We start from the raw sequence: 24,426 nt of genomic DNA, 5'->3' as shown, positions 1-24,426 counted from the left end.
ATCAGTCAGTTTTATTAATTTTAAGTTAGGATGTATTAAAATGTGCCTTTTTAATATTTCCTATGTTGTTGATGCATATGCTTTTGTTCTGATTGCAAAAGGATGGTGACAAGTGACCCACTTATAAGGGAAGCACAGCTTAGTGTTGTATACATGAGCAAGTGATAGTGAAGTTGCAAACACCGCTGCTGACTGATTCAGCACAAAACCTGAAAGTTTCCACATTAATTGAGTAGCCAACATTAAGTCGCCTGGGCCTCCCCACCTCTCCCACCCCTACCCAACACCATGCGATGCCCCTGGGGCAAACCAGCCCCTTCCTGGGTGGCATCAAGTATCCTGCCAGCTGCAGGCACTTGCTGAACGCAGAAGCAGTGAGGGACCTAATCCTGCTTTCAGCAGAGCCTCCCCACCTGCCCCATAGCCGAGGGGCAAGCAATTTTATCACTGGATTCAATGGGAGAAAGTTAGGCCAGCTCTGAACAGTTCTGAAAATCCTTTGTGGAAATTTCCAGGTTTTGTGGTGAATCAGTCAGCAGTGGTGTTTGCAACCTCAAGCCACTCGCAGGGGACAGACAGTGTATAAATTGAGGCTGAATTTTGAGAGACAAAAATTGGGCTTCAAAACTTGACTTATACGCTGTGAAATACGGTAATTGTAGAAAAGGAAGCATCACAAGCAGACTCCTCCAACCTGCCTAAGGCCATCTATAAAAATGGTCATGATATATTTTAAGATTACCCTAAAGCCCACACCCATCAAATACATACACTAAGAATCCCCAACACCCATTCAACCCCACCCCTCAAACTTCTGAGTAAAATAATCCCACCTTTATTCACCTACCTACCTAGTGTTTGGGACTCACCAGGGCTTTGTAGGCTACAATCACAGGAAATCCACCAGCAGCAATCCCACAATTCCCTGTTTCTTACTTCTAGCTCTTCTATAGCTCACTTCCTGTCTCTACTTTCTGTAATTAGAGTCAAGCAGAGACAGAGAGAGAACCACCTGCAGACTCACTTGTAGACTGGCTCCCTTGACAGCTAAAAGCTACTACAGTATGAACAGCTTTGATACAAGCTACAAGGTAAGATTGGGATGGGCACGTCTCATACAACTCAAGCTGGTGGAAGGGAACCCTCAGGTTTGAGCACAAGCCTCAACGAAGGTATAACCTGTTTTCAGCTGATTCTGGTTTGCTTAGTCACTAACATCTGGTCTTCCAATACCAATCTGTTTACTGCAGTAATACCTTGAAAGTGGAAAATTTATTGGCATTGCAAGCAGCTAAAGGTCAGGAGTTTTGTTTGAATGCTTGTTATAGAGATGGAAGTCTTCATAAGATACTCTCAACAGTTCTGGTGTAAAGGGGTGCCTCTCTTTCCTTTAGTGTCCTTACTCCCTTCCAGTAAAGGCCAAAGCACATTCTAAAATATATATCCTTTTTCAACATTATTGTTTTTAACCTTGTCATCCACTGCTTCCCAACTTGATGAGGCTAAGATACAAAGTCAATGCCAGACACTCAAGTTCTTCCTTTTACACTGTGAAATTAATTGAACAGCCCCTCAGCTGTTGTAAATCACTGTATTTTTACTGGAGTTCATGGAGCTGTACTGGTTCACATGCTAATGAATTTGACTTTTGTAAAGATCCTTCCCAGGGAAAACTCCACTATGAACTATAAAAAAGACTCCACTACCATAATGCTGCCAAGCATGCACTGAAATGGAAGACTAATTTTTAAAAAAAAAGCCATACTAAAATCACAAAATCTGTACCCCCAAAACCAAAGGTTGCTAAGAGAGGTCTTTATTTTAGTAACGTAGCTTTAATTTTAGTAAATTAGCTATAGCAAAGCCTTAGTAAATTTCCAGCTTGCTTGCTTACTACACCACTGGTAGTTTCAACACCCAGAGAGTTTCTGACCCAAAAGCCATCACAGAATGCTGCAAAGGCAGGTTTTTCCACCTTATCCCTTTCCATATACATGCATGTAACAAGCTCTCTCATGCCAACTGGCTTCCAAGAGAGTAGGCTTCCTAATTTACAGTTTTAATAAACACTTATCTGATCTGCACCAAACATGTGTTATAGTAATCATATTAAGCCTTCGTTAATGTTGCTAGAAGTTTCATAAGGTGAATAGGTTAAGAGGAGGCATTTACCTTTAAATACTTTTTTTTTTTTTACTCTGAATTTTCTTTTCATTCACACTTCTCCCCCAAAAGTGCTTGCAGAGAATGTCACCAGGCTTACCGTTTGTTTGTGGCGTTTAGCCCATTCTAGGGCTCCCAGGTATAGTCCATCCAGCTGTGCAGTAATGTAGCCAGCATGTCTCCAGAAGGGGTCACCCTTTTTTTTCTTAATTTGCTGTCTTGTCCAGTTATTCTGTTTCCTGTCGAGCCAAAGGATTTTTTTGTTTATTTTTTTTCAGGATGCTCTTAGATTTGATCTGCATTAGGGTGGTGTTATAATTTCAACGTGCTAAATCTAAGGAGTGTTATGTGGTATTAAAGTTAGCACATGCTGTAAGCAGCCACGTGTTAAGGGTTAATACCCTCTTTAACATGCACAGCACTGACTTGATGTAACAAGAGCTGCCTAACACCAGCTGGAGATAATTTTTGTCTAAAGAGATGTAACTTTGAGACTGCTCAGAGAGCATCTAACTCGTCTTTTCCTGCCTAAATGTACAGACACTCCCATCTTGAGAGCTTTTAACATATGGGAAAGGTAATATCCAACAACACCCTTACAAATACAATACTTGAAAGAGCACACCAACAGAGTGGGTATGACCATGGGCCCAAATCATTGTTATCGTTATGAGACTCTCCCATAGCTCTCTTCTTCCCTTCATCTTCACCTATCCCTAGAGCCACTCACAGGATCAGACCCTGGCTTCTCTTCACTCGGTTCTTCATGCTGACAACATGCAAGGACATAAAACAACTGTTGCTGACCTCCAAAGAATTCCACTGGGGTGGAGCAACATAAGGACCCATATAGCCTGACAATGCACTTAGTAAGAATACTGGGAGCAGTAGGGTGCCTGGTCACAGGGCTCAGGGATATAGGCTTTCTATACTACAGGACAGCCCAAGAATGGCTTCTGTGAGACAGAGCAGCTCTCACAGCTGTCCTGGATCTAGGCAAAATATTGGTCTCCTATAAAGCCACATTTTACTGCCACTCCATTGCATCTCCCCTGGATTAAGTCTACTCTGCTGCATCTCTTTGGAGATTAAGGACATGTCTACATGTGTGCATTTACTGCACAGTAACCGAAATTACTGCGCAGTACAGGCAAGCATCTACACATGCGTGCCCATACTACACAATAAATAAGGCAACTTATGCTAACTTGAGCGTAAATTTGATACCTGCATCATGCAGGTATCAAATTTACGTCTGATTGGTTACTGTGCAGTAACACACCTATAGATGCCTTACTGGGCAGTAACATTCTGCCAAGCCAATCTACACATAGTGTTAATGCACTTTAATGCCTGTACGTGTAGACACCAGCCTATTCCTACTTATTGCGCAGTAGATTTAAGCTGGCATAAATATACATGTAGGCATGCCCTCAGTGTAGGATCTCACGCGGAATGTCTGCCCAGGCATGGTGGCCACCCCATATTCTTTTCCAGGAGGAAAGTGAGAATGGAGGTTAAGAGGGTGATAAGAAAACCCTGAGATCCTTTACTTCTAGTTGTAAGAAGATATCATAAGAGGAGCCCAGAACTCAGAAAAGCATGCCACCTACAAAGCATTCTGGCACAAAAATGAGCATAAGGCTGAGGGTACTGTAAAAGAAAGAAAATAGAAATTGCGCTGGCACACAAATGTAAGGAGAGAAATAAAGCAGGTCACTTGCGGAATCACCCAAGTTAGGGCCTGCTTCTCCTCCTCCTTACATCATTATAACTCCATTACTAGAACAGAATTATTCCTGATTTGTGCAGGGGCAAAAGAAAGAAGAATCAGGTACTCAGAAGCTAACATAGAACACACTTCACCTCCTAGGACATACCCCACCCACACAAATTTCAGTTGTGGCAAGAAAGGGCAAGCTGAAAAATTGTTTCCTAAGAAGAAACCAGATGGTTCAGTGTGTGGTGTTCACAGCACAAACTTTTCTGAAAATATAGTAAATAAAATTAATCTTGAGGGTTCATTAATATTAAATAAAACCTTGGATAATGCCAGTGTTCAATGGGCGCATCTACACATGTCGTTATGGCAACATTGTTAATGCGCCATCCAAAAGGAAGTACTAAATCATGGCACAGTAACAGCCCATACTGCACCGTACGCACAATGCATGGTTATTTTTAGCAGCTACTTTGCCATACCAACGTGTTATACCAGGGGAGCACATTGCTACAGCAGAGTAGCTACTGGTCACATGTAGATGCCCATGGATCCTACGTCACCATAGCACATTACTATGATGACGTAGCATCATGTGTAGAAAAAGCATACCACATTGGGCACATCTTTTTTGAGGACCACAATGAAAAGAATGAGGCAGTCCCTTCTGAAAGCTTGCTGGCAATTCTTATTTGTGTAATGGCACATGTGTATAAGAAAGCTCTACTACTTGTACAGCACACAACTAAGACAATGAATGACCTAAGGATTCCATCATTCTTCTGTTTCCAAAATGAGTGCAAGAATGCATGAATGGAAGTTCTAATAACTAAGTACCTACCCCATAAACTTCTGAACTCCACTCCGAATTGCAGGACTCTTAATTAGTTCTGGATACAGATTTAAAGCATGATTGCGCATGTGTCTGAAAGAGTAAGTGTAGAAAAAGTTATTTTCTGCAATTTTTCCTACCCCTTTAGCTTCATATATATGAACAGATAAGTCAGCTCTTTCTATACCCCAGTTCGCTCTGCTAACCTCCAAGACAAACCATAATGCAAGAGAAAGAAAGGAACTGTTCAGAGTAAAAATGACATGGCTCAACCTCTGCTCAAACAGTCTTACAATGGAAAAACAGGAGACCAGTGATACTAACCTATCTGGACAATGAAACATCAGTTTAATGTGTATGAGTGCTTGAGCGCATGCTTGTGTGTATGTAGTGCTGCAGTATCTTGAAAGTCCTGGCATGTTAGTTGAAATATAACATGGGTAGTTTACTGGAAATGACGTCATTTACAATCAAGAAAGCAGTGATGTCTTAAGGTGTATTTTGCTGATTTAATAGTCAGTGAGAAACTCAGAGTGCTATCTCACAGAGTTTTACCACTAGTCAAGTTTTTCTTTTTTTATAAACAGCGTATATTTACAAAGGACAATGGTCCTGTGTACTTCCGCAGTGCATAGATTGCCAGTAGTCCTACCTTTTTGAGGAGGGGGACTGGAGGTGAATATAGCTAGACAACTTTTATCAACAAATAGTAAGGTCACTGAAAAATGCAATTTTCATGGAAAAAACATATTCATGAATATGATACAAATTCAGAAAATTATTTTTTTACAAAAACTAAGGCAGGGATTTTGACAATGTTACATTTTGACACTTTTAAAACACAAGGTTTTGACTTTTCAGTTTTAAATGATGTTCTCACATCAAATTTGGCCTATTTTATTTTCAAGACTAAAAAGGGTTAAACGAGCTTAAAAAAATAAACAGAACATTAGCCAGTAATTCCAGGATAAATTGAGTTTTCTTGAGTCAGTCACAAGAAATACTTGTTTTGTTTTGACATGCCAAAAAATACTGGTTCGATTCATCCCAAACCAATTTTTTTTTTTTCCAGTTTTTTGGTTCAGGCACTGCACCTGAAAAATCGTGCAGCTCTAGCAAAGAATCACAAATGGCAGCGTTGCTGGCTCAAATCAGTATGACTAGGTCACTTATCAGTGCAAGCTGTCTCCTCATACTGAGAACTATTGCCAACTCTGGGTCTCCTGCAGTTAGGCAGAGAGAAGTCCATCTAGCTGAACTTCCTTCTGTTAAAGCCTGTGATAATCCTTGGTCACTTCTTCATCACAGCCAGAGCCGACCCTAAAGGAGTACAGGGCCCAGGGCAAATCAGTCCGTGCAGGGCTCCCTTAACACATCGTAGGGCCATGGTACCCCCGCAAAGAGGTGGTGGGGAGGTCTCCGTGCTTCTTCTGTAGTGCGGGGATGAGCCACCAGCTCCAGGTGGGCCCCACAGTAGGGGCCACAGCCACTCCACTTGGCTCTGTGGGTCCCCCCCAAAGCACAGGGCCTAGGGCAGTTGCCCCAATTTACTGTAACCTAGGGACGACTCTGGTCACAGCAACACCAGCTGGGAAGACTTGGGTTGGAAAAACAGTAGGCCTTGTCCCCAAGTCCCCTCAGAGATTGGGATTAAGTTGCATTTAAGGACGAGACTCTTGCTGCTGTTACATTCCCATTTTGATAATTGCGCAATATAAAGAAGGCAAGAACGTGCTATGGCTCCTGTTCTGAGGACTGCTAGGCTCCCAGTGGAGGTACATGCTGGAGATAAGTAAGGCAAACAGCTGGAGCAGATCTGGAATTCCTCTCACCCCTGGGACAGCAAGGACGCAATGGCAGAGACAGGTAGGGGAGCAGGGAAGAAGGGAAGGGGAGAGGACCTGCATCTGAGCAAGAAGGGGAAAAGAGGGAGTTTTCAGGAAGTCTGAAATAAGATATCCCTAATCTAAGAGTGGGAAAACTATGGGATTCCACCACAGAAAGAAGGAACATGTGGGGCATAGCAACTGTTGGGTGAGCTGGGAAGTCTGAAGTACAGCTAGCCCTACAAACTTGATACTAGCACCTCTAAAAAGTAGTTTCTGTTTAACTGTCAACATGGGTTTAGGTGCCTCATTTCAGGCACTCATTTTTGTAAATCTGAGCTAATCATTCTAAGTGTATTTATACTACGTGAGTTCTTAAAAGAGCTCCCAGAGCTATCTCCGAGCCAAGCAATGACAAAAGATTGCATCCCAATCTGAATGAAGTGAGTGAATTATTGACAAGTTTACTAACAGATAGTGCCCACCTGCCAAAAGCAATTATAAAATAAATTACTTTCCCCTTCTCCTCCCACTGCCCCTGCACACCTCTTTCACTCCATAATACACCATTATTGGATGCAATGCTAGAAAAACTTCTCTCATCCTAACCCACTCTCTCAATTTAACCAGCAGAGCGTCCAGAGCACTCCCACAAACATATGGTAAGAAGACACAAATTAATCCCTTGTAAGAGGAGATTCTCCCTTTCTTGTGAGGCATTTTGTTTTACAGCAAGCTAAAGAAGCTAAGAAATGCACACAGCAGGACAAATCCTTAGCCTATACAATAGAAGGATAAGATATGGCAAAAAAGCCCCAAAAGCTGCTTCAGAGTTGTTTTCATCATAAAATTTCTTCCTGATTTTTTTTTTTGTTTGTTTTCCTTATTTTAAAGCACAGATATGATCTGTGCTGTTCAGTGAAATGGAACACGCCAGTCTCTCTCAATAGTGTTGCTGGAGCCTGATACTTGACAGCTGAGCAACTGTCTATTTGGGTAAAGCCTTCAGCACATTCAAAAGAGACTGTTATGCTTTCAGCTGGCTGTTATCAGGGCAAGGCAGTCTTTAAACTGCAGTGGGTTAAGCTGCATGTAATGACTGTGGTCAACGCTATACAAAAGAAGAAAACCAGTGCATAAACAGATTTTCTTTTTAATCTCTGTTTGGAGAAAACTCAGACACTGCTTGTTCTTGGAGAAGTAGCTTTCCAGGAAATGAAGATTGTGACACTCCACTTTTGTTCAAGATTTCACTGTGGAATATTTATGCAAATGCCCCAGCGGTAGCACACCTGCATGTCTTGACATTAACTGGGATTCCATGAACATTTGAGCAGGGAAGGCAAGACTGTTTTCTTTCCTTCAGAGAGATTTTTCTGAAGTCCATAAATCTGCAGTGAGCTCTCACTTCTCAAACAGTTCAGTAAATTGCAAAGTCACTGTGAAAATGGACTCCCAGACTTGCAGTTCACCAAAGGCAAAAACATAGCAACATTTTGCCACTGTGGCAGATGACAACCAGTATGATCAATACCATACTTACTTGTGCCCAGTAGGGTCAACTGCCATTTCACCTCCTTGCTGGTTCCAACCAGAGCAAAGCAAATCCATTTACTATTGCTACTGGGACTCTGCTGTCAAAGGGATGGGGAACTGAACTATGCTCATTGGTCCTGCAGCATTGATAATACTGTGTGCGTGAAGAGTACCTAACCAGCTGATCCAAAGCTTGGGGTGTTTCAGATGAGCTATTTGCCATCACCCTATTCTCATCTTTTACCCATCATTTAGCACACCATATTTTCTCACATACCACATGCATCTTTCTTCCAAAAATCAGCTGCTAAAAATTGAAGTGTACATAATAAGCAAGAAAATACAGTCAGTCCAGTTTCTGTACCTTAAGCCTCTGTGTGGGAAAGGATGGGAGAGGGGGGAAATGAAAGTAACGCTACACAATAAGACTGCGCATGTTCCTCAGAGCAGCACAAATAGCAGGCTGGGCTTCCTTGCAGCTGCTGCTTACTTACTGGTATTTACCAGTATTTTCAGGGAAAGATCTTTTTTTCTTTATTCTGTCTTTCAAAAACAAGGTACAGTTCCAAGTAACAATCCACAGAAAACAAGAAGTTATAGAATTTGGAAATGCAAAATGATGTGTCAAGAAAAAAATACATTTTGATCATGGGATGAAAGGAAATAAATATTAATATCACAAATATTTGGAGTCGCCTGCCTTTATGGTTATTTTAAATGGTAAGTTAATGAAGAAGATGGAAAAGGCATAGGAGAAATCTCCTGACAGAATCACTCACTGAATTTTTACCCAGGCACTTACGGTGCTGTAAGATAGCCTTCCAAAAAACCAGCAGCATACATGATGTTTTCATTGCTTATGGACTGACTACCATAGCCTGCTTTGATCTCTAGAATTCCCCATCCTGTTGATTGTATAGTGTCATTGTAAAAGCCATAGGCATCTCCTTTCCTGTCCAATATATCTTTGACCTGGAATATCTTCTGATCTTTCACCCAATATACAGTTGCATAACGGATTTCTGCAAGCAAAAACAAGCAAGAAAAAGTTAGAATGTTGCATTATCTTTTGCCAGCAATTGGAAGTGTAGGAAACCCACTCCACTAAAATATACAGCATTCTGATTTATAAATCAACCCTGCCTATAAGCTGAGCCTATATTGTCAGTGTAAATTTTAGGAAACACTGCTTTTACTCCCACGTATAAGTGGATAACTAGAAATAAAAGCATTGAACTGCTACTGTCTTTACAAAAGCTCACAGGAGAGCCAAATAACCAAGAACCCAAAGGGTTACTTGCACTAAAATAATAAAATTAAAACTGCTGAAAAAAATTCTGACTTTCAGTATTTTGGGGAATTCAGTAAAAATACCAAGTAAAATAGTTAAGACTGTTAGAGGGCCTGATTATGTCAACCCTATGAATAGGTTAAGTTTGATTTCCTCCCCCATCTCTTTCTTTTGGTGGAAAAAGTAAAGGTGGGATTATAACCAAAACAATAAAATTAATCAATGAATCTAAGGACTGGCAGTCAAGTTTATGGAACTTTTCAGTCGTAGGCCATTCTTTCCAATCTGTATTTGAAATAATCAAGAGAAATCATCAGATCCCCATCTGCTGATTTGTTCAACTCACTGTTGTACAAAGATTTCTATAACTCTTTGTTTTTTGTTTTTTTGGGGTTCAAGATGGTAAACAGACATGCTAAAAAATGCTAACTATTTAAACTACCTGTTCTCACTAAAGATATCCACTAAAGGAAAAAGTTAAAGTGAGACTCCTTGGTTGGCTGGAGTTGATAAATGGCAATATATATATATATTTTTTTTTTTTAAAGGTGAAGTTACATATGACACTTAGAGCATGCTAAATCTGTGCAATATTAAGCAGTGTTAAAGTTAGTATGTACTATGAGCACCCAGATGAAACTGCCCCATGTGCCTCCACTTCCTAGAGATGTGTGAAGCTGGACCAAGCAGATACTGCAGCAGTGGGGTGTTCCTGCCTATGTTAGTTAAGAGCATCCCCTCCTATCCCAGTCCAGCTCTGCCTGTGCCTCCTGGAAACAGGCATGTGGGGCAGTTCTACCTGACAGCAGAGGCAGCACAGCAGCCTGGAGATAAATTTTAAGCTGCTCTTCCTGCTGTCTCAATGATGTCCTGACTAGGGAGATATCTATGTGCTAGGGCTAGAGGTCAGGTTAGGGACGTGCAGCTGTCCTAGAGCAGCACAGCACAGCACAGCACAGCAGGGAGCTCCATGGGCAATAAAAACAACAGCATCCAGTGCAGGCAGTGAGTGGCCAGGGCTAAGGAAACCTAGGTTGCCTCCCTTCCTCTCACCATCTCACCCCAGTGCAGCAGCCTCAGCTGTTAGATTGGTTAAATCAATACAGCAATCTCAAAGGGATCTCTAGGAAGCCAGGCTCATTGTGCTTATGCTGCAAAAGGCATCTACTTGTGTGTGTGCATGCAAGGGAAAGGAATTGTGCATGTCTATGCAGAGGCATTGTAATAACTTATTTTTTGAAAGGGGGTGCCACTAAATTCTGAAAAGTTACTGAGGGGGCTTCGAGTCTAAGAAGGCAGAGAACCACTGACTTAAAATATCATCTTGTCTTTATGTGCAATGATGAAAAATTACAAGCTTATTTCCTTTTGCATTTTGAAAATTACCGAATACAATTAAAAGAGCAATCTTGCCTCCTGAGTCACCAAAACCTGTTTCCTGGGTCAGAATACATTTTTTGCTGGCTGGGGTTAGGACATTACACTCTGCCCTCGGGGGTTTCCTTCTGCCAGGGCGGGGACAATGTCCAGGACAATGCCCTGGCAGCAGGGAGCTCCTGGCCCTGGCTCCCCCGATCACAGGCAGGGGACTTGGAGAGTGACAGGTCCCAGTCTCCTACCCCAATCTGCTGGTGAGGCAGCTAACAGCTAGCTCGTTGCTAGCTGTCCCATCCGCAGATGGGAGGCAGGAGCCTCGGACCTACCCCACTCCTACAGCTACAGGCCCCATGCCTCGTCACCCAATGGGGGCAGGGGGCTGGGACCTAACCCTGACCAGGGCAGTTCCCAGTCTCTGACCCCAGACACAGGGTGGAGGATAGGGAGTCTGTTTCCCACTCAGCTCTGTGAGCATTGAGCTGAGTAGGGAACAGGCTGGTGAGCTTGTTCCCCAACCAGCTTCGTGCTCGGGGAACTGAGTGGGGAACAAGCTCCCCAGCCTGTTCCCTGCCCAGCTCCACACACATGGAGCTGGGCGGAGATCAGGCTCCCCTGCCCTTGCCAGCAGGAAGCTCCCAGTGCCAGCTCCACACCAGAGGGCTGGTGCTGGGAGATCTTTATCTCCCAGCACCAGCTCCATGGTCATGAGGCTGGTACTGGGAGACCCTTATCTTCCAGCACCGGCTCCGCAGCTGTGAGGCCAGCACTGGGAGACCCTTATCTCCTGGTACTGGCTCCATGGTTGCAGAGCTAGCGATGGGAGATGAGCATCTCCCAGCTCAGATTGCAATGACAGAGCGGGTACTGAGAAATAAGGATCTCCCAGCCCCCACTCCCCGACTGCGATCTCAGAGCGAGGGGCTTGGAGCTCCCTTCTGCCAGGCCAGGGGGACATAGTCAAATGACCCCAGCTAGGTGATTATCTAGCCTCCTTTTGAAGATGTAAGTAAAGGCATTAATGGTTAAGTACCTAGTTTGATTTCAGATAAAATATATACTTATTTTGCTTGGTACCCTAAAATACGACATTAAGAAGTGATTTTTACCACAAGCTATGAAATTTCTGAATTTAAAAAGTATAACCATTTCTAAGCAAGCTATGCTGTTTCTTGAACTTAGCATTACTGACATGGGCAGTGTAGTATCTCAGTTGTTTTAAAGTAGTTTTCATCCTTTTTTTTTAACTCAGGAATTCAATATTTTAAAAGGCTCTCTCTCTCTTTATGGACAGAAAAGTTCTATAGGCTAGTCTAGTGTTCTAGCAAGCAGACCAGCAGTTGTTTCTTATCGCATCAATATTTGTTATGCTCCATAAAAGATGTTGCTCTCTTATATCAAAATTTAAAATGTAAGCTTGGTTATCACTTAGCACTGAATGATATTTTTCTTTTGTCCAGACTCCATTATAGGAGTTTTATAGATATTAGGTGCCATGAGTTTTAAGCCATGAACACAATGCTTTTTATTTTCAGTGCTTCCTTGCAGTTGGCTGTTGGGACAATGTTTTAAATGGTGATGCTTGCTTTCTGTGGATTGAAGGATTTTAAAAGGTTCATTAAGACTCAACAGACCTGGACACTTCTTCAGGAAGGTAGAATACAGCAGAAAGGTGAAGCCTTCTTAACTATCTTCTCGAAATGCATATTGTCCCTCTCCTGCTCTAGGTTTAGGAGCAACTCAAATCACATTGTCATATCAGATTCACCCAGGCTGAGCAACCAGCAAAACAAAAGAGGTTTCATCAAGATAGATAAGGCATCACCGTGCTAAGGACAGTCCTCCAAAGCTGAGGTTCATAAAAACAAACTATGGGGGGCATGAAACATAAAGAGTGAGAAAAGAGCAAGAACTGCTGAACAAGGATACAAGCCAGATTCACCTGAAATCAGGTGATCAAAAAGTCAGTGGGCACCTCTACACAAGATGCTATGTCACCCTCAGTATCATGCGTTGCTATGGTGCCACAGCAGCGAAAAAAAAACATGTACTGCCAGCACGACACAATACGAGCTGTTACTGCTCCATCGTTTAGGACTTCCAAAAGGTCCTAAACGACAGGCACAGTAACAAAGGCTCTGTAGAGATGCGTGTAGATGCACCCAGTATGTAGCAGAACAAGCCGCTCTACCAACACAGTTGAAACTTTCTAATTTCCTATCAAAAGTCTGGTTTTCGGGCCCTTTCATAAAACAACTTACCTGAGAACTTAATGTTCTTATTATCATATCCCAGAACAATTTTAACCAAAGACTAAAAGCTCTGTAAGCTTTTCTGGCTTATCCTATTTTCAAAATAGCTTCTCCTTCAAACTGCAAGTATGCATGTATTTTGTTCTAAGTGGGAGAGGAGTGAAATCTTTTAGGATCACAGCCATTTCTAGTTATTTTCTGTATCTTAGGCAAAATAAAATAGCCCTATCATGAGTTTAACATAGAAAGAAAATGAGTACATTTTATAAAAACAAATTGAGTAAGTAAAAGCAGCTTGCAACTCTTTACCTGTATCATGCAGATATCAAATTTACATCTGATTAGTTACTGCGCAGTAATGAACATGTAGACACCTTACTGCACAGTAACATTGTGTCAGTGGATTGACTTGGGACTAACTTTGGGACTAACAGTGTTAATGCACTTTAACACTCACGTGTAGATACTGGCCTATTCCTACTTACTGCACAGTAACTTTAAACCAATTAAATGTACATGCAGATGCACCCAAAGTGAATAAAAGTTTTCTGTCTCAATCTTCAATGATGTCCACATGCCCCTATACATAAAATTCTCTTTCCCTTCCAAATAAACCCGCCTATGACATGATATAGTTTACAGAAGAGGAGGGATACTTTTCTGTGCTCATAAGAACTGTGGAAGAAGCCTCTCCTCCCAGAGGCTCCATAAGCCAGACTGGTTTAAATTGTTTTGTTGCTTCTTTTAAAAAAGAAAAAAAAGCATTGAAGGAAACTCCAGCAAAAAAAAAAAACTCTTTAAAAAAAAAAAAAAAGATAAATGCAGTATAAGTAGAGGTCAGCTGCCACCCAAAAATAACATGAAACTTTCTTTACACATTTTTAAAAACACAAGTGTGAGACTTCAGGAAAGAACACTCCTTACCACGGAATTAATCCTCTCTAATTCACTCTCATTCTACCTGACTTTAATGCATTCCACCTTAACTCTGTCTTGTCTTGCTTGTAAAGATGCATGTACATGTCCACATACATACTGTGAAAACAGAATCCTATGCAAAGGATATATTCCCCTATCCTGTAACACTAACTATACATTAATCACTATGGAAAAATCAACACTGGCCTGTCTGAACATAGTCCAGTTAAGAGTTAAAGCAGCAAACTAGTTAAAATCTCTGTATTTATAGAAGCTTACACTGCAATCATATTAAGTAGTATTTGTATTAAAGTATGCAAATTGCTATTAAACATTTCAACCCTATCTTAATCTATACTGTTTTATGCTTCCAGCCATTCATTTTTAAAGAAGGCATCTAGGACAGAGGTATAGTAACAGACCTGGCAACAGAATCCTTCTGAAACCTCCATTTTATTAATTTATTTACTAGCCAATTGCTCGTTAAGAATGACGGGCGGGTGGGGAGCAGGCAGGGATGGAGCCCCAGGCCCCTCCCATCCAGGCCTGCTCCCCTCCCCCCGGCATTACCCGCGGGGAGGGGGTGGGGCAGGGAGGGCCAGGCCAGCCCAGCCCTGCCGGCCTCACCCCCCACTTCCTTCTGGTCTGTTGCTGCCGTCTCCAGGGAGCAGTGCTAGCCTCGCCCTTTCCCCCTTCCATCCCCTGTGTCTCTACCATCATGGCAGCGGGCTGCCTTCTATCAGAATGCTTCTTCGTGCTCTGATTGGCTGTTTGTCATCCAATCAGAGCGCAAATAAAGCATTACGGACAGACAGCCAGACTTAGGTTTTTATAATATTCAAATTTTTAACCTTGTCTAAAGCCAACAAAAAACACAGGGCTTGGGAAAACCTTGTGTAGGGAGAGGAGGAGCCCTTCTCAAGGGAAGTACCATCAACTTGTGAAGAATCTAATCTTTTCTTTAAAGAAGGAAAGAAAGAACGAGAACCAACAGTTTCTACCCCATGGTTGCAAAAATAACCTTCTAAATATGCATGCATCACTGCACTTGCATCATGAGTTCACAGGTAGTTCCCATGCCACTGCTGCTCAGAGATTTCCCCAGGTTACAGCATAGTGACAGCTGACCAGTGTCCTGGGGGGGAGTTGGTTTGTTTTTTTTCAGTTGGTTGGTTGGTTGGTTGGGGGTTTTTTGTACTACCCTCCAGAGGATTCTGAATGGCACCAATGGCACTGTCAATAACCAAGCAAGTTTTCACTGCACTACTGCTTGGGTAGATCTGTATAGCAAGCAGAGGCAGGTACTAGTCACTGAGATGGATGACTCAAACAAAAACCCTGAGGACAAGGCAAATTAGTGGAGACGTCCTCGCCCCATCACAAAAGCAGCCAGAAATTTGAAAGAGGCACATTGCAAAAGATGCACGATTCTGCAGCAGCCAGGACACTGCAGGGCATGAAAGGAAATGAAACAAAAATACTATAACAATGTGAATAAATTAAATAAACAAAGCAGTAATAATAACAATAATACTCCTTTCCCCTTTCAGCAACCACTAGCAAGGGTTTTGAGACATGGCCCTTCAAATTAAGGAGATGCTTATTGACTGGGATGAAACCTAGATCTCTCAAAAACAGGAAAATACAGCACTCTAGTAGGAATTTCAGAAAATTTTCCTTCTCCTGCAATCAGAGAAGATCTTGCTTCCCACCTAAAATGATAGCCCTGAGCAACAGAAGCAACCGTCCATCTTCTGGTCTGGTCTGTACCTGGCAGTGACTGGTCTTCTGTCTTCTAGGTGTCTGGAAGAATTTCCCAACCCTACATCTGCATGTGGAGCTGAATACAAGAGTCATCATGAGAGAGATTAATAGATGTTAAAACAGAGTTTTGATCTTTTACTTAAAGGTGAAGAAAAAAGAAATGAAATTACATGGTAAAAGGCAGAGAGCACAATGAAGGAAAATAAAGAGAGAAATGACTGAGGGAAGAGTAAAGGAAAAGAAAAGACAGATACTGAAGATGACATCAAGAAAAAATAAAGCCTACAATATGGAAAAAGAATGAATAGAAAAGCCAAACAACAAGCAATGTAATAAAGACAGATGGTACAAAAATATTCAACTAATTAGCTGTTTAACAAATGTCACTCATCTGTAGCTATATAAATACTACCTGGTAAATATTTAAAAATACCAGGGACACTATTTGAGCACTACTAGATAGCTATTTCTTTTCCTCACTGCTCAAAACTGCCATAAATTAGACTTGAGTGTTCTTTTAACTTACTAAAAACAGAAGGACCTTATCTTGTAATTAAAAACAGTAAATCATGCTCCTATTCTTTAAAAGTGCAGGTGTTGCAACTTTTGAGGAGTGGCACACAAGTATTTTTGCCCTGTCTGGCAGACTTATTCCTCAGGCTAGTATATAAGTCTTGGGTATATTTTTCAAGCATTCTGTGTATATGTCTACACAAGGTTTACTGCACAGTAGACTAGTTAGCTGCACGGTAAACATTGCACATCTACACATGCACCCCTTTGTACTATCCTGCACAAAATATTTTACTCTGAAACAGCACACGTGTAGATGCTACCCCAGCTGGCTGGGGCAAAAGGGTATTTCAGTGAGGGGCTTGCCTGTTGGCTAGTCCCACACTGAAGCAACCTTACACACACTGAGCTGAGGGAAGCAGCCCCAGGCTGGCAGGCTAACCCCTGGGGCCCTCTGCCAGCCAGGGCTGCTCCAACCCAGCAAAACATGCTGCAGTCCCAGGCACACTTGTAGATGTCCCGCCTGGGTGCAATAAACCCCCAGAGCAATATGCTCCAGAGTTGATTCATTCACATCAATATACATGTGTAGACACACCATGTATGTCTCCAACAACACACCTTTATGTAATGAAAAAAGCACTATGTTAAGGCAGGGTGAAGGACAGTATAGCAGTAGGGGACACACTGAACCCTTAGGTATTAAATTCCAAACTTTTTAATGTTTGGTTTGGGTTAATAGTTTGTTTTATTAATAATGCTTAATTTTTGTAGAGAAGGGAACATTGAGTTATTAACTAAATTCCATCTATTAACTTCTGGCCTTAGCTCTTGCCAGCAAATTGTCAAACTTTCTAACAATTCCATGCCTACCATTTCACTGAGAACCATTTCTGCACAACCTGGCAACTAGCAAACAGAACTTCCACAAAGCCATATTCTTCTGTTTTTAGCCTCCAAGTCATACTGTTCTATAGTTGCATATTAATATTTCAGTTCAACCAAACTGAGGAAGTTCTGATGTTTCTCTTCCTTTTTTAATATTCAAAGGAAACTTGGCTACTGCAACAGACTCATGTTTATTTCCCCCACCCTTAAAGACAAAGTAAGATATTTCACCTTACCTATAATCAAACAAGACTTGCCATTATCTGAAGCTAGTTACTTGATCTGGGCCACTGATGAAAACCAGGGAGGGCAGCAGTCAAATAAGTACGAATTTTGAATTACACTTTGAATCTTCCATTAAAAAATTAAATACAAGAAAATTTTTCTTTGTCCAAATTTTTGTCAAAAACTGAGCCCAAAGAGTTTTGTCATTGAAGCTATACATAGACACCTCATTTGAAATGGGCCTGATTGTCCTGGGGTTTGGCCCAGAGCAAAGCAGGAGTAACACGGTCTCATTTGCACATGTCTCCCTTCCAAACTACATTGCTGCCAGAAAGGAGCACACAGCCTGGCCAGAATGTCCTGGGGAAAACGGAGAGAGCCTTTGAGGCACACAGCCATTTTCTGGGAAAAAGCATTAGCACATTTTATCCCACATACTTCAGAGGGAGTTGAAGCAGGACAGTAAACTTTCAGGTTTGTAGGATCCTGAGGCAAAAAGGCTTTCTTCCAGGACAAATGCAATGTCTATTTACAACTCCAAAATAAAAGCCATAACAACTAACTTTAGCTGTTGGAGTTGTAACACATCAGGCATACTAAAGAATGGAGAGTAGAGAGGCATCTTAGAGACTAATTTAGAGAAGTATCTAATTCAGTGGGTGTGTCTACAAGTGCAATTAATGTGCATTAATAAAGTCCAGAGCATACTGCTCCAGAGCTTATTTGTACACAGCAAATGGAGCCAGGCCAAAGCAGCCCAGGCTGGCAGGGGACGCAGGGCGTCAGGCTGCCAAACCAGAGCTCCTCCAACCAGGCTCCATGTGCTGCAGAAGGGCTGGCTGGGGCATGAGGGTGCTTCAGCACAGGGCTAGCTGGCAGGCAGCCCCCACACTGAAGTAACGTCATGCCCAGCCAACCCCTCACAGTATATGGAGCCCCATCAGACTAGCCAGCCCAGGTCTGTTTCGGCAGGGCTTCACATGCCGCAGAAGAGCTGGCTGGGGCACAAAGGTGTCTCAAGTTGGGGCTAGGCTGGCTGAGGCACAAGCAACCCCTGCAGTGAAGCACCCTCATGCCTCAACCAGCCTTCTGCTGCACCTGGAGCCCCGTGGTGCGGAGGGGCTGGCTGAAGCATGAGAATGCTTCAGTGCAAGGATTGCCTGCCAGCTAGCTCCATGCTGAAGCACCCATGTGCCCCAGCCAGCCGTGTTACCGTCTACACATGTGCTGCAACACATGAAACAACACCACTGCAGGGTGGTACTTGTGTTTAGCTGAACTCCTGCAGAGGCATTTATTAGTCTACTGTGACCACCTAATAGGGTCACAAATGTTTTACTGCAGAGCTAATTAGTCAACTCCACAGTAAACATCTCATGTAGATGCACCCAGTTAGTCTCTAAGGTGCCACCCCATCCTGCCTTCTGCCTGTCTTCTGAGTAGCATGACTACCTTCCTCTCTATACTCTCTAAAAACCAGCATGCAAACTTCAAGGTAAAATTTTACTCAAATTATTAAAAAATGATTACTGAATAATGAACAAATGTGTAAAAAAAATAATATTCTATTGAGACACCTCAAGTGTTTTAGAAGGTCCAAAAACATTGTATAAATTGTTCAAGGAATAATTCAGCCACTTCTACTAGCGTCTCATTAATCGAGCAACAACTGTCTACACTTCCACGTAATTGAGTCAGTCAGGCATTGACTATAAGGCTTTCCATATCTTCAATTTCCCATAATTTGTCTTTCTATAATTTGAATGGTTGACACACTCTTTTGAACAGCATTAATGTTCAAATGCACTCTCTTGTCATGGCAATTTAGATGTGAAAAGCAGGTCTCTGAGATAAGGTAGGCCAGCTTCCCCTCTCCACCTATCCCCCCTTCCCAAAAACTGTACTTCTGTCTTAAAGTAAAACGTTTTTTGGATATGTTCACTGTTCTGTGGACAGAAGTAAACTATTTTAGGATAATTCTACATATCCAGCAATAGCAACATGAGTGAGGTAAGCTTGGCTGGGATCCTGTCTCCACTCTTTTTATTGGTATCTCTCTTATTCCTGGGTATCCGTGGTGTCACATGGCTTTTTGTGAAACAGTAGAAACTCTGGACAATATTTCCTATCTGATTATCTACTTGCCAGAACTTTCTCATTCTCCTCTCCACCACAAAGCCGCCACTGCCAATGTCACTCTCATTCCCTGATGCTGCTTTCCATCCCTCCTTCCCTCCTCTCCTTTTTGTTTCTTTCCAACTTGCATTCTTTCCTAGTTTCTCTTTTCCCCATCTTTCCAATTGCTGGAAAATCCTTGTTGTCATCACGAGGCTTCAGGCTTCCTTTTGAGATAAAAGAGATGGCCCCACATCCTGTGGATCATCTTGTCTATGTGCTAACAGATAGGAACAAATGCTTTAATACGTATCTGTAAGATCTCTCAGATAGAACAGATGGAAAATTGAACTTTAAGCATCAAATCTATAGAAAATAATAGGGTCACTAGAAATGTGCCATAAAGGCATGTGAACAGTTACATCTGAACTGCAGTTCTGAAGTCACAGAGGCAGGAGAATAAAGATCTAAATGCAGGAAGCAAAAACCCCACAGTAGTCAAACATTAAGCTTGAAAGTGTTATAGTAGTCTCAGTCATAACTTTTAACCTAATATTAACTTAATAAATTTGGCTGAAAATACCTCACTATGCAAATATAAAATGAAAAAGACCTGTCTCCGAGTGTTGCTTATAACACAGAAAGGAAATGTATTTTATTAAATCTTAGCTAGTATGCTACCATTAATTACCAGAAAGGCACCAGGATGGCAATAAGTTTATCTACAGCAGTGATTCTCAACCAGGGTGCTGCCAGATTCAACAAAGCTGCCAGTAGGTGAGACGATAAGCAGCAAAAAGTGCAGGCTCAGGTATGCCCCTGGCTGACCAATCCCCCAGTCACAGTGCCGGATCCATCTTCAAGGAGGTAAGTACTGTAATATGTAAATTAGTTTTTGAAACTGGAGCCACTCAATTTACAAAAGTTATGGAGGAAAGTCTTGAGTCTAACAAGGGGTGCCATGAGTCCAAAGAGGTTGGAACAACTGCCCTACCGGCACATAACACCAGGTCATCTTTAACATCTGCTTCACTTCTGATACTAAAAGCACAGTGCCTATTATACACCCTTCTTATAAGAAAACTTTGTCTCCTCTTAAACTTACTATTTGAAACCTGCTAAAAGCTTATATGTTCAAAGTGAAATATTAATCCTTAACTATAATATTCCCTGTCTATTCCCTACTCTATACTGTGCATAGCAGTTATAATTATTATTATAACGGCTCAATAATTATTATTATTATAGCTCAATACAATTTCCTTTCTGTCTGTATATTTTTAAACTGCAAGAGGCAAGGATTTTTGAGGAGTGATCTTGTATTGAACCAATTGCATGGTTGGAATAAAGTTAGAAATAGGTCACCATGTTAGTCTGAAGTCAAGTAAAAGGCAAGGTAGATTTGCACCTTACAGACTGACAGAAGTAGATGGCTAGCTAGCTAGCACAAGCTTGTGCCCTCTGTGTGTACATGTCTGTATGTGCATGTGTACATGTGTATATACAGATGTGCATATATGTATATATATGGATGTATATAAGATATAAAATGTGTGTGTATGCCTTTAAGATGTGGATGCCCAAAAACATTGCTGACCCCTGCGGTACATTCTGTCTGTGTGTGTCTGTGTATGCATCTATACACCCCCCTTATATATATGTGAGTGTGTGTGTGTGTGTATACATATGTATGTGTATATACAAGGGGGGGTGTGCAATGCTGGATTTAGGCTAAAGCTACTTAAACTACAGTTTAGGGCTGCACAATATGAGGGGCCTCTATATAAGGGGAAAATGGACATTTTTGTTTTCAAATGACAAATAAATATATATATATATATATATATATATATATATATATATATATATATGGTTCCACAGTTATTATTCATACTGAGTTCATACATTTGTGCAGAAATAATAATGCATTTATTTAATGATTATTTTCACCGTATGGGGCCTCTTAAAGTGGACATCGCTTAGGGCTTCAGCATGGCATAGTCCAGCACTGTATGTATGTGTGTACAGACATCTCTGTAGGGGGTGTATGTGTTTCTATGTGTGTACATGTGCATGCCCATGGGTTGCTAAGACCCAGCTGGACAAAGCCGTGGCTGGGATGTGCTTGGGGCTGGTCCCGCTTTGCACTAGATGACCTCCCTGCTCCCTGGTTTTCTGTGAGTCTGTGTGCACACGTGTGCGCGCACCTGACAGAGTAACCGGGTCGGGCTGGACGCGCGCCGGCCGCGCTGTGGGACTGGCCGGGACGAGCCGCTCCGCACCGGCCCCGCGCCCGAGAGCAGCCCCCGCCCCGCCCGGCCCGGCCCGGCCCCGCCGCCCGCTCTCACCTGCGCGGGTCCCCGCCGCCGCCGCCGCCAGCAGCAGCAGCAGCCGCCAGCAGCAGCCGCGGGCGCCGCCACGCAGCCGGGCCATGCCGCTCCTCACCGCCTCTGCGGGGCGCTGGGAAGTTTCCCCGGCGCTCGGGGCAGGTCCCGCCCGGCCCGGCCCGGCTCAGCTCACGCCCCTCCCGGCTCCCCGCTGAGGGAGGGAGGGAGGGAGGGAGCGGGCGGCCCGCCGCCGGGGGGCCTGGCCGGCGCTGCCTGCCCATGTCACAATGGCCCCGCACCCCGGGGCTCCCCGCGTGGGGCTGAGGCGGGCTGGCCTCAGCTGCCCCCTGCCCCGGGACGCCCCAGCTGGGGGCTGAGCTCTTGCGCAGCGCACGGAGGGCTCCGGAGGTGACTTGAGAGTCACACACACCCCCCGCCCCAGCAGGTCTTTCCTCGGGGGCGAGTAGAGCCTAGGCTGGGATTGCTCTCCTTTTCCTTCCTCCGCTCCCTCTTCTGGGCTTGGGGATGCTTCCCCTCCAAACCGGCTGAGGTTGGGGGGCCGCTGGAGTTGGTTCAGCCGCCGGCTCTTGAGGGCTGCACCTGTTGTTTTGAGGTCGGCCTTCAGTTGTCCATGTAGGGGGCCCTCTGGGCACTGCAAGGGCTCAGGCTATTGCTATGCCGTTTCGTGGACAGGCACCATGGCATCCTAGAAGAGAAGCAGAGCTGGCAGAGACCTCCAGAGATCACGTCTAGTTCAACCCCCTGCCTGAGGCAGGACCATCTCTCTCCAAACCATCCTACACAATCTAGCATCCAAACTCTTTGCCAAACCACTGTCACCACAGATACAAAACAGTGCCCTTGGGCATGACCTAACATTAGTCCCTTCTTCCCCTCTGGCTGGGGAGGCTTTGGCTGGACCCCTGGTGACTGGGGCCATCTTCCTGTCTCTTATCTGTTCACATCTCCCAGCAGAGTGTTACTGGGCAGCATCTGCTGGTTTCTTGGACTCATTCAAAGGGCATTTGGTGCTGGCTGGTGTGCTCTGCTTGGTGCCCACCCCCTTGAAGCTCTTGTTATGAACCCGTGACCCTCACTCCTGTCTGTTTTTACATTAGTTGTCCCAAAACCTCTGTTGCTGCATACTTAGTAACCCTCTCTAATGACAGAGGGAACTAGCCATTTCTGTGTGGGCCCATGCCCACATTTCTTCAGATGCCAAATAGGCCTGTTTGTTTGGGTACCACTGCGCTCAGGACTGGGCATCTCCTGGTATTTACATCTGTTTGTCACTGGAAAAGAATTCTGTTAAACTTCAAACTTCTGTTTGCGTGGAGCTAAAGTATCCTATAAACCTACCTAATCTTTACTTTCAACACCTCTTTCACCATTCCTCTCAGTTTGTGGCACAAGAACTTACTGGAACTCTATTAACAAGAAAACCATTTCAAATGTGAATCAATCCTTTGGGCTCCTGACTGTTCCCAGCTTCTCCATGGAAAGGTCCCATAGTGTTGGACTAGTTGCAGAATATATTGTTTGTTTCTTATCAGCAAGACACTGCATCTAAAAGGTCTCTGCACCACTGTGTTTTTTAAGATCTGTTCTTAAAAAACAATTAACTGTAGAGTTATGTAACACCAGAACAGACTATCATTTACTATCCATGGAGATGTGTAATATCATACAGAGTGTTTATGCCCAAAGTTGCACATGGCCAGGAATTGCAGTCACAGGCACAAAAGGATAAGGAACACTGAAAAGCAGTGCTGAAGTGAGCAGGGAGTGTAGATGTACAAAAATTGTGAGAGAGAATGTAGCTGTCCAATAACCACAGATACAAGACTCTTGCTCTGATCAAAAACAGCTCTGTGTTTGGAAAGATTTGTGTCCACCTATTTACAAGTCTTAACGGAGACTGTATTTTGTAAGGTGACTTCAAATGAGCATGGCAAGGTACAACCAAAACTCCCTCCATTTGGAGGGCAAACCTACATCTTGCTCAGAATTTTTGAATACTGGATCTGGAACTTTGTATTTAAAACAAGCAGGAGAGAGCTATAGTTGGAATATCATCAGGAGAGATTTCCAACAGGAGATGCTGGTTTTATAAAGCAGACAAAGCTATAATAAAATCCAATGGGTAGATTCTGGAGCTAGACAAAATGAAATTGGAAGTAAGGTACAAATTTTAAGTGAAGGTTAACGAATATGAATTTGCCATGACATCTAGTGGAAGAGAAATGCACGTGACCAGATTTATGGATACAGGAGACATGCAGACTAATTTATTGCTGGTGGAGCTATTTAAATCGAAGGAGATCCTCAGAAATTAGTCCAATCCTAAAATTGCAGGGATGGAGAGATCTACTGAGACCTGCAGATTAAGATCGTAAATGTAATTAATTGGCTGGTACAGATAAGGGCTCTGCACTAAATTGAACGTGAAACCAGGGAAGGAACCCTGGTGTTCATCTCCAAAAGCAAAATCCATTGCTATTGACTAGAGAAACTCTATTCAGCAGAATATGACTATGCCACTCATCTGGCCCCATATGGAGATACCAACTTTATAATATGGCAGCATATTACACCAGATTTGCCATGCTTCACTTCCTGAATGATTGGACATTCAGGGTGTGCAGATATGTGAGAATGCAGCAATGTGATGACAGAGATAGC

The 24,426-nt window shown here is 43.0% G+C and overlaps 1 protein-coding gene and 1 long non-coding RNA gene across 2 annotated transcripts in view; one reads left to right on the top strand and one right to left on the bottom strand.

The window, feature by feature from the left end:
* PLBD1 (phospholipase B domain containing 1) overlaps window positions 1-21,892 on the bottom strand; it is a 43,858-nt gene extending 21,966 nt beyond the window's left edge. Inside the window, exons 1-4 of the mRNA XM_059726253.1 lie at window positions 21,766-21,892; window positions 8,880-9,099; window positions 4,725-4,808; window positions 2,264-2,402 (exon numbers count right to left, since the gene is read on the bottom strand). Of these exons, the coding sequence (XP_059582236.1) occupies window positions 2,264-2,402; window positions 4,725-4,808; window positions 8,880-9,099; window positions 21,766-21,850 (528 nt within the window). The 5' untranslated portion in view covers window positions 21,851-21,892. The remainder of the gene's footprint in view (window positions 1-2,263; window positions 2,403-4,724; window positions 4,809-8,879; window positions 9,100-21,765) is intronic.
* On the top strand, window positions 636-17,428 carry LOC132250081 (uncharacterized). The gene is made up of 3 exons (XR_009461666.1): window positions 636-1,091; window positions 12,278-12,414; window positions 15,712-17,428. It is a non-coding gene; the product is annotated as an uncharacterized LOC132250081 (long non-coding RNA).
* Window positions 21,893-24,426: the final 2,534 nt, after the last annotated feature.

Source organism: Alligator mississippiensis, chromosome 4, assembly GCF_030867095.1.
Source record: "Alligator mississippiensis isolate rAllMis1 chromosome 4, rAllMis1, whole genome shotgun sequence".
Lineage (NCBI taxonomy): Eukaryota > Metazoa > Chordata > Crocodylia > Alligatoridae > Alligator > Alligator mississippiensis.
The sequence above is the reverse complement of the archived record's forward strand: the minus strand, read 5'-3'. Positions and strand labels throughout refer to the sequence as shown.